Consider the following 11,609-nt stretch of genomic DNA (forward strand, 5'->3'; position numbering starts at 1 on the left):
TTTCTATATAACGTTGTAGACTGCATGAATGTATGCATTTTTTAAATATCCAGCAGAAAAATTATTGAAAAAAATATTTAACAGGAAACAAAAATAAAATTATGTTTAGCAAAAAAAATATCAAGCAAAGTCATTAAAACCATTATTGACGGTGTTATACATTGAATGCTTTTCCTGATTGGCTGATCCCTTTTTTTAAAAAAAAATATTTGTAACAAGTTTTATAACTTAGGAAACAGTAGAAGGTTCGGCAGTATGCACTCTAACCAAAGAAAACCACGTTTTCCCAACAGATTAAAAATGTTTTATTACAGCTTTAAAGTTGGCCTGTGATTGCTTGCTAAGATAACATTTATGTAGTTGAGATATATATATATATGTAAAGGATATTTTTTTGTTTTATGCTCTGTTGATTAATATCAAGTGTAAACTTCCCTAAAAAGAAATGGATTTTTAGGAACTACTAGCCAAAATCCTTTTATTTATCAGTTTCATAAGGGAACTTTTTATCTCCTGATTTCTGAGACTATAGATCATTGGATTGAGTAATGGGGTGATGACACTATACAACAAAGCAATAATTTTGTCACTTTGTGGGGAGTGGCTGGATTTTGGTCTGAGATACATGAATGTCCCTGTCCCGAAAAAAAGGCACACAGAGGTGATGTGGGAAGCACAGGTGGAGAAAGCCTTCTGACGCCCAGCCGTGGATTTGATATGTAATATGGCAAAAATAATACGTGAATATGAAATCAACACAATGATAAAGGACACAATAACAACCAACACAGTATATGCAAAAAGGTCCGTTTCCACCATAGAGGTGTCCGTGCATGCTAGAGACACTACTGGTGGAGTGTCACAGAAAAAATGGTCAATGACATTGGGTCCACAATAGGGCAGACTGAAGATAAAACTTGTATTTCCCATAGACAAAAGAATTCCACTAACCCAAGTTCCAGCCACCATTTTGGTGCAGGCATTCTTACTCATTATGGCTGAGTAGTGCAAAGGGTCACAGACAGCAACATAACGGTCATAAGCCATGACTGCTAGAAGATAACACTCAGCAGTACCCAAGAACAGGAAAAAGTACATCTGAGTGGCACAACCTGTAAATGAGATTCTGCCATATCCTGAGAAATAATTAGCCAGGAGCTTAGGGATGATTACAGATACATAGCAGACTTCAATGAAAGAAAGGTTCCTCAGGAAAAAATACATTGGTGTATGGAGGCTGGGGTCGGTGTTGATGAGAAGGAGGATAATGCCATTTCCAAATAATGTAACTAAATATATGAGAAGAAATATAATACTGATGGCCAGTTGGACCTGAGGTGAACTTGTGAAGCCAAGAATAATAAATTCGGTAACACTGGTTTGATTCTGAATTGGGTTGCTTTCAGAATATTTCATCTGGAAAGATAAATGATACGAAACAAATAAAGAGGAACTAAGTACGATAAAACTTTTAGCTTAACAAAATGCATTAGTTAAAACTGCCTATAGCTTGTACTGTTTGTCAGTTACTGTCTTTTTTGAAGTAAGGTTTACCTTATAGCAAATGAGATTAGTGGCAGCCTGCGGTTGAGCGACATTATCTCAACAACTTCACCCAACCCCAAAATACTGCCTGCACCAATCAACCACAATTAGCAACAGAGCCGTGGGGGAAGAGATACATTAATGGGAAGAAATATTCATGCAGATCCAGAAAAACGTGAATTTATGAAACCTTCCCCTATAGTATACACATAAGGTGGGTTTGTAATACAAATATAATGCTTATTTTAAGCTGTACGGTAATTACAAGTTTCTTTTGTATGTACAGCTATTTAAGGTTTTGGAAAAACATTTTAATAATTTGAATTTAAATACTGATTGAACATAGGTTCATTTGGATATCACGGAAAGAATAGAATATCTATTTACCATGAATTAACAAGTGGCCAACATTTTCTAAAGAGGATTAAACATTCACAAGTTACGTCTACACAGGGTATAAGCTGGTTAAATGCTTGTGGCAGGTGGAATGTTCTTTGTTCCATGCCCAGCTGGAAAATATCTAGCCCTACTTAATGTTGAAAGACAAGATTTTGTTTTAAAGGTCACTTTTGGGATTTTATTAAAAATGGGTCATTACCTGCACCACAATTTTATGTCTCTTGATTCTAAGCTGTAATACACATTTATTACCCAGTGCTGTGGATACCCTGTACCTACCTCTGCTGTATACAAGAAAGTAAGGTAATCTCGATACAGACCCATATTAATATTTTAGAAGTCCCCATGATAAGATTTCCCCATGGAAAAAGCTGATGCAAACCAAAAATATTATTTCTTTGGAGAGTAATAGAAAATATATCTCTAGGGCAATTTATGTGTGAACAATGATTTATGGAAAATTACAAAACATAATTCTTATTTGAAATATAGAATTACACAAGTTAAAGTGGTACAAATGTTTGGTATAATGTCTGAATAAAGACAAAATGCAGTTTTCCAGGTATTTATTACAGATTTTGTTCAACATTCAAGGTATTTCTGGGAAACAAGGAGAGTGATTATGTTACCTGAGAAGTTTATTGCTATTGAATATATAAATCAAAGCAAATTTGATACCATCCTACTAATAAAACACAACCAAAAAGGAAATATTATCTAAGTATTCTAAGCAGTACGTGTTTCCATTAACGACATCAAGAACCCAATTTCCAAATCTTTGTTCAGCTGAGACCCAATGTTTCCATGTATACATATATGTATATTATACCACCAGATAGGGCTTTGTTTTAAAACCAATAATATTGCAACAGAAAAAAATAAAGCCCCATTTTTGTAAGTTTTTTTGGGATATTACCACACATTAGGTGCCACAAAAAAATCCTAATTTATTTTCCTCCACAATAATACCCAGCATTTAAAAAAAATAATAATAATGTTCTCTGCCCTTCCTTTTCATTGTGCTCATGAGAGAGACAGAAAAAAGTAAGAATTCCCTGGGTTCCAATACCCAGTTGTTTGGTTTTCTTTTTCTAAGTTTGCTTCTAATTTTATTTTTTAAAAAGTATGAACTTAATATTTCATAGTTAGTGTGGTGGGAGTTAGTTGAGAATTAGGGCTAGGGTAGGGTTTAAGGTTAGGTAGGGGTTAAAAATATTTTTTGAAAAACCTAAAACAATTTTGCAAGCTTGGAATAAATGGAAATTATATAGGAATATAGGGTGATTTTCAAAAAACCATTTATACTAGCTATGTATAATATATTATTATACATAATAATAATAATATTAATAAAATAATAATATTTATCACAAAATAATGTCATATATCATATATGGTTTAAAATGCCCTACTATATGTTCACGTATGTTATATATAGTGTACGTTCATTTAATGAGATAGAGGGAAATAGTGGCTGAAAAAAGACATAGCAAAAACATGAAAAATGATCTGGTTCTGTAGCATGAAATGGCCCCAGGATTAGGGGATTAAAAACCTTAATATGCATTCTTCTATTTAGTACATACTTACCGTTTCCTTCATGAATCACGGGACAAAGACGCAGGGCATAAATGGTTGGGGTCACACACTCTGCGTGACCCTGCAGCATTGAGCACGAGGCTACTCAGTACAAATACCGGGTAATTTGGAGCTCATTTACAAGTGTTTAGGCTGCTTGCGTCCATGACATACACTGTTAAAACGCTGCCTGTGCACAATGTAAAGCACTGTGTATAGGCAGTGTTTTTATGCCAGGACAGACCCGAATTTGATGGGACAGGACCCCCAAAAAATGGTAGAAGTGTCAGGGACAACAGACTGTCCCTTCTAACCACTGTGCATCTAATATAAAAAAGGACTTCAAATTGATGTGAGCGCAAATCATTAGAGGCACTATGGTACAGCCAGTGTCTTCTTTACAAGAGCTCAGTGTTTACATAAAACATCAATTCATGTACACATTAATTTGTGTAAACATAATAATTGTGTAAAAAAATAACTCTATCGGGACGGAGGGGGCATCAAATAGTATTCTTCACTGGGTTGCCAAAAAACAAACAAAAGAAAAGGCAGTCCTGTATTTGTTTATCCCTGCATTAAATTAATATTTTTATTTTGCTTTTGCAAATAATAATATGTACCAACTAATTACATTTACATGTTGGATATTGATATAGAAGTTAAAATATATAATTGACTAAGAAGCAACAATGGAAATGAATGTACTACTTATCAATAAGTTAATGGAACACCTTGGTTGGGATATGTCGCTGAAGGTGGAGAAAGAAGTAGGGGCAGTATACCTTTTATTTATGTACTTGACACGTTCCTGGTTTGGTATTGTCAGTGATGACAATGTTTTTTTCCTGTATGGGAAGAATTGTTTCTGCACTACAGTCAATTTGTATGATTTATCTATATTCCTTGCTATTAATTTCTCAGAGATTGAACATCCTGTAAATATTTTATCTCTGTGTCTCCGTGCTCTTTTTTCCCTGTCCCATTACTCTTCCCCAGACTCCTGCTTTATGGTGCCACCCACCATACTGTTATGTGTGCCAAGGTCAGCGCATGCAGCGCAATAGGTCATGCCACCCACTGTAGCACTGTGACACACATACCAGTACAGCACAGTTGCCACAGGCCAGGGGTAGATCAAGGTCAGATGGGGCCCTGGGGCTACACTGTTATAAGGATCATCCCGAAAACGATAGTTTAAGGTCATACGAACATTGCGGGGCTCAGTGGCCTAAGTGTGGTGCTGGACCGTCTGGGCTGGGCAGTAAGATGTGGACATGATTACGATTTGTTTCCCATCTAACCTGTATATAAGCCTGTGTTTTTTCCCCGATAAAGTGTGTGTTACTTCCCTGGACATTAGTCTTGACTAATGCTTCAGGAGCTTGCTGGGATCCGGCTATGCTTCGGTGGGCTACGGTGCTATTTCATCAAAGAATCCAAGCCAGTTCCTGGTCCCTTCCTCGCTAGTATAGTCCAGCGCTGGAAGTGGTTAACCCTTACGGTTCTGGGAGGAACCAGCAACGACTGCCGGGAATACCGGGTACAGGTAGTTCCCGTCACACACAGTAACTGAATTAACCACTTGTTACAACTAAGGTATACAGAATACCATCTCTGCACGTACAACACGTTGAACCTTGAAGCAGATGGGCTACAGCAGCAGAAGACCACACCAGGTCCCACTCCTGTCAGCTAAGAACCGGAAACTGAGGCTACAGCTCACACAGGCTCACCGAAATTGGACAATGACTAAAAGAAGGTTGCCTGGTCTGATGAGTCTCGATTCCAGCTGCAACATTCAGATGGCAGGGTCAGACTTTGGCATAAGCAACATGAAGGCATGGAGCCATCCTGCCTTGTATCAATGGTTTAGGCTGGTGGTGGTGGCATTACAAATTGAGCATCGTTGAAATGCAATAGCCTACCTGAGTATTGTTGCTGACCATGTCCAACCATTTATGGCCACAGTGTACCCAGGGCCGGCCCTATAATGGGGCAGACTGGGGCAATTGCCCCAGGCGGCACTTTAGAAGGGGCGGCACTTTGCCCCAAGCGCTTTTTTTTTTTTTTTTGAAGCGGAGGAGAGAGAGAGGGGCACCGAGTGGTTTTCGCTTACCCGCTCGGCGCCCCTCTCTCTCTCTCCTCTGCGGCGAGTTCGGTCCTGTTCGGTCCCGGTGCCGGCTTGTAATGCAGAGCGCCGGAAGTGACGTCAATTTCCGGCGCTCAGCATTACAAGCCGGCACCGTGGCAGAGCAGGGAGACTCGCCGCAGGACTGTTTAAAGGTAAGTACCGGGGGGGGGTAGATAATGGCGTCGGTGAAGTTTAAAATGCCGCCGCGCCCCCCCCCCCTCGGCGGGGGGGGGCGGCGTTTTAAACTTCGCCCCAGGCGGCGTTAAGTCTTCGGCCGGCCCTGAGTGTACCTACTGATACATTTCTGATGTTTCTGATGGCTACTTCCAGCAAGATAATGCACCATGTCACAAAACTCACATCATCTCAAACTGGCTTCTTGAACATGGCAATGAGGTCACTGTACTCCAAAGCCCTCCACAGTCACCAGATCTCAATCCAATAGAGCACCTTTGGGATGTAGTGGAATGGGAGTTTCACATCATGGATGTGCAGCAGATGAATCTGTTATATGTATGTAGGTGTATGTATATATACACGATAGATAGATAGATAGATAGATAGATAGATAGATAGATAGATAGATAGATAGATAGATAGATAGATAGATAGATGTTTAACAAGCCATTAGCTGTGCTATAATTATGGTACTTTGTTTGAATTCACATTTAGACAGTCACAGCACAATACAGCCTTAAGTTGGAAAGCTCCAGATAGTATCGCATAATCATATTTGAGGGGATAAGAAGGAAGCTACATACAAAGCAGGGATAGGCAAAGTGTCAGTATGAGGACACCAGTGTCTGTGAAAACGGTTGTGAAAGTCCATAGAACATCGTGAAATTGTCCACCATAGACCCCAGTAAATGTCCTCCATACATCCTGCGATAAAAGTGTGTAGAGCCGAAAGTAGGCAGAGTCAAACAGCGCCACATAACCCCCCTACATTAGGCTTCACCCATTTGTGTCCCGGGATACCTGCAGTAAAAGTTGGCAAGTATAAATAAGTAGCAATTGGAGTGCCCTTACAAATCCGCCGCAGCTTGTACTTTCTGAATATTGGACACTTTTTATTACATCACCATTTTGCAAAAAAATATAATTTTACCATAAAGTCATTTTTGCTGCGGTCTTCCCTGGAGCATATGTGAAACATGGCTGATTGATGCATTTATATTGTTTAAAACTATCTATTGTCCATGACCTTTTACTTACAGGATCAGTACAACATTCTTAATTTCAACCAACGAGTCAAAGCCTGCAGTGCAGTACCCCTCTCCATACTCATATTTGCCCAGTAATTAGGATACACACGCTCCCCGAGAAGACCTTGCACTATCCTTGAACATATATGTACACAATAATAAGACTGTCTCCTGGGTTCATCTTTTTTAGACTAAATAATAACCTCTTTCTATGAACTCTTCTAGAAACCTAGAATCTGACGGCAGATAAGAACCACCCAGCCCATCTAATCTGACCATTTTCAAGATATAAACCTTACCTTTCATTGACATCTTATATATTTTATTCAACTAGCCTTTCTGTATAATGAGTATCCTTATTTGACAACATCCCAATCAGTAATTGCTACTTAATCCACATTCTCACGTTTTACAAGTGCAGAAAGCTTGGGGGTCTTTTTCTGTAAACTACAGCATTTGTACACATCACTCTAAATAACAGATGTTCATTGTCTAAATTGTCTAAATTCATAGAAAGTTACAGCAGATAAGAAACATTCGGCCCATCTAATCTACCTCTGAATACTTTCCTTAGTCCTTGGCCTTGTACTGTATCTAGCCCAGCCTTATGCTAACCCCATGCTTCTTTAAACACCTTCACTGTATTAACAACTATCACCTCCGCTGGAAGACTATTCCATGAATCCTTTCACTAAAGTATTATTCTTGACATTACATTGAAACATTTGCCCCTCTAGCTTAACCCCTTAAGGACCAGGCTGTTTTTTTGGGGGGGGTTACTTTTTGTACCCTTTTTAAAAAGTACTTTTTCTGACTTTTATTTGAAAAATCTTTTGCTCATCTACAAAAGCTAATGAAAAAAAGTTGCTTGGGAGGTAAAACATCACATTTGGGAAGTGCATCTTTTTTAACTTAGAACTTTTGACATATGGTCCTTCTGCCACCATATCCTATTTGGGATATCTTTGAAGCTGGTCAGTATAATTTACCCCATCAAACTAGAGACCCCAGGGTATTTCAAATGGCTATTTTAACCTTTTCCATGCACTCATTTTACCATCAGCCTTTGTCAAAATTTGCATTTTTAAAAAAAAAAAATGAAGGTTTTTGTACTTTTGATGGCCAGTGCAACCCTGATGGGAAAGGGGAAATTGGGTTCATTGGTACATGCAAGCGCAAGCTGCAAAAGAACTGGAAGAGTATTAATGTTTGTACTGCTGATACAGGCGGATACAGGCGGATCTTCTGGAAAAGAAAACTACATTGCTGTCCCGGCCACTTCATGGGCTAAAATGAGCCATTCATAGGTCAATTTGGAGTTTTAATTTGAATATGACCTGCTTAACAATCTCCTTTTTAGCTCTCTGTTTACTCTACGTGATCCTTCCTCTTGGACTTTCATCGGCAGCATGTATGTAAAACCACATAAAGAATTAAATGTAAGCTCTGCTTTGGTCAGCTGAGAATAAGCTTGTTCAGCCCATCACAGCAGGATTTACCCTGCATCTGTCTGGGCAGTGCGGAAGCATGAGATGTGTCTGTATCTGGATAGTCCTGAGCAAGCATGGCAGGTGGCAGACAATCTTGAAAATTACACTGGGAAAAAACTTTACATACAACAAAGGGTTAATATAATTCCAATTCAATCTGGGAGTGCTACACATCTGGATAAAAGGTTTTCAGAAGTTGGAAACTTAACTAATTTAATGAGGTGTCTTGGGGAATCCAGTAGGTGGAGTAAAACTGGGGTGGTGGCCTTCAAACCTTTTTTAAAAAAACCTTATAGTTTGTGAGTTACATTTTATCGCACAGCACCACAACAGAGGTGAGTGTACCATTTTGTGAGGACAATTGTAGCCCTAAATGGTGGTTTCTTTAGATATTTACTGCGTACTATATTACAGGGAAACAGCAGGCTTTAGTGCAGAATGAATGTAACACCAATGGTTAGAATGATTTACAAAGGAATTAAGCTATATATTTATGTATAAATGAGGGTATTTAGCAGAAAAAAGCATTTAAACAATTTACAGATATGTCTGTGTGTCAATAAAGGTATATTTTAACAAACAACACAGTAGACTAAAAGAGCCGACTCTTCAACAAAAAGTATTTACATTAATAATTGATTATGAATCAGCATCAACCCACTGACAAATTGTACGAGAAAAAAATATATACTTTTCATTAGTGTTTTGTTTGAGAAATGTAAATAGTATTTCCCCCTAGACAGCCAACAAAGGTTTTCACTTATGTTTCAAGTAGACATTTATATATATATAATAAGTTAATGTGCATGCACACACGCATTCTGTGCATTATTGTTTACATTCCTTAGTGTGTATATAACAGTAAGAGGTTACTGCAAGCGTTCATAATAGGAAGCATAGTCAGAAATGCTGCAGCCAAATGACATCTTCTGTAAGTAGTAATCAGCTGAGTGGAGCGGCTGTTTTTTTCATATCAATATCGGTTGGAAATATTATGAAATAAACTATTAAATATGTTAAAATTTTTATGTGCGCATTTCAAGTGACAGGTAGGTAACAGGGAGTAATAAAATCTCCCTGTTTCATTTTTTTTTCTTCAGATTGACAGATAAACAGAATGCTTTGAATACTTTGCTAATTTCTCTGGAAATAAGCATTTGTTCCCTTTGAGTAGCATATTACTTTGGAATATAAAGGGTTTTAGAAGACTTTAATTGTTGTAGGGCTCAGAGCAGGCCTCTCCAGAGTGCCTGCTAGTCCATCCATGGTGGTGCAGTGTGATGGAGGTAGAGGTCTGTTTGGTCACCAGCACAATTTTACACACCATGGGGTTTGCAATTTCTAGTTGCGATGTCAATGCTGCCTGCTGCGCAGAAATCTTTTTTGGCTTGCACCTCCACCTTAGACACTAGCAGTTGTTAAGGGTGACCAAAAAACAAACAGTTGCAGTGGGAACTTAATGTAACCCGGAGCCCAGAGCTGATGACTTTTTTGACATCCATTAAAGACATGTAATGCATATTAAAAATCCATGTGCTGTTATTAGAAGCAATATTAGAGGTATGACAATCTGTAGGTGCTTTTATACCTAAATCAGGAAATCTTGATATGATCTATTCTTCATATGAGAATAATCCAAACCAGTAGTGTTCAATTTGCATTTGAAGGATAAGTCTAAGTGGATAGAATGACACTCCGTGGCAGGAACTGCTGAACCTAAACTACCTGGCAGAACGATCTCATCAGCAAATTGAGAGATCAGCAGCGCAAGCAGATAGCTCTGCACTATACATGGTGTTCCCCAGATCCTTAGCCAGCTTATAAATCACACAAAAATGAGATCTCTTAGGATGTTGTAAATTCTAGGATATTTTAAGCTGCATGGCATTTAGATTAATAACTCAACTTGTCCTTTCATTTCCATAGTACACAGAAGGAGTTAAGATGGTTTATTGCAGAGCAGATTAATAATAGGGGGGATGTGTCTGTCAATTGCCCCAGGTGGCAGGGGCCCCCATTTGTTGCTTACTTGCTGCAGTGCAAGCAACAGAGGTATTTGCAGAGACACAGTAAAGCTCATTTTGAAGTCACATGCCAGCAGTCAGTAAATGGAAACTGGATGGCTTGGAAGGAAAAGGCAAGGGTCGGCTACCGTGTCAGGATCCCCCAGCCATAAACCTGCAGCTACCTGAAGAAAGATCCTCTGCAAGTAGAAGCTGGCATCTGTGGTTTTGGCAGTCAGTGTGTTTGTATGTGTGTATGTATTTGTGTGGGGATATCGCTGTATGATTGTGTAAGGCAGTGTCTATTGTGGATATATATATATGTGTGTATGTATATTATTCCTTTGTGTCAGCAGAACAAGGACAGAAGCCGCTCCCATGCCTTATGTTATTTATACGGACTTATTTGATGGGTAATTTCTTATGTGTGGAAATTCAGTTAGCTAGTATAACTTTCATGCAGTTTTGTGGGAACTTTTGCCTGTGGCTTCATTCCTGTTCCCTTAAGTATGATTATATTGTCTGGTGCTTTCCAGTCCCAGTGAATTGTGATGTGGCTGTCTGTGGGTAACAAAAAAAAAGAACCACATTCGTTAATGGGAGACGTAGTATACCTATTGAACAGCCAATGGATTGCTAATGCACTGTGTGTGTGTGTGTGTGTGTGTGTGAATGTGTATCCTCCCCTGGTTTATTGGCAGATGTAATTTAATCTTGACATTGCCTGAATGCTGCACAGTGCATTACATGGTCAAATGGCTAATGATCTGATGAGACATGTTTGAAACTTTAGAATCCTGATGCAAAAAGAAAATTGTAAACCTTCTGCTATTCACATAAAAGCAACAATTCACATCCAGAATAAATAGCTATCTTATTTATTTATTTATTATTATTATCTTTTATTTATCTAGAGCCAATAATGTACGCAGCATTTCATACACTTACATTTATTTAAGCGGTATGACAAGAATAGAATTGACAGGCTACGACAAACCAATACATTAGGTGGAGAGGTGACAAATGCATTGGGTGCTACTGCTATGCTCTTGAAATACTTGTTTAGCTGTAATTTTAGTTGTTTTTCTGATAACTGGAGAAACATTCAGAGGTATAATATTACCGGTTGTGGACATAGTTATGATGGTGATATCTGAATACACTGTGTCCTTAAAATGTTGATGTAATGCACTTTCAATGAGAATAACAGCTGACCAGTTTAACAGCTCTGAATACATCTCTTTAATGTACTCAG

The 11,609-nt window shown here is 38.5% G+C and overlaps 1 protein-coding gene across 1 annotated transcript; it reads right to left on the bottom strand.

Moving 5' to 3' along the window:
• Positions 1 to 453: 453 nt before the first annotated feature.
• Positions 454 to 4,882, bottom strand: LOC128499167 (olfactory receptor 10A7-like). Its single transcript, XM_053468539.1, has 2 exons — positions 4,871 to 4,882; positions 454 to 1,386 (listed from the first exon to the last, which is right to left on the bottom strand). Exons 1-2 carry the CDS (start codon positions 4,880 to 4,882, stop codon positions 454 to 456), a joined length of 945 nt encoding a protein of 314 aa, XP_053324514.1.
• Positions 4,883 to 11,609: the final 6,727 nt, after the last annotated feature.

This window comes from Spea bombifrons, chromosome 1, assembly GCF_027358695.1.
Source record: "Spea bombifrons isolate aSpeBom1 chromosome 1, aSpeBom1.2.pri, whole genome shotgun sequence".
In the NCBI taxonomy this organism is placed as follows: Eukaryota; Metazoa; Chordata; class Amphibia; order Anura; family Pelobatidae; genus Spea; species Spea bombifrons.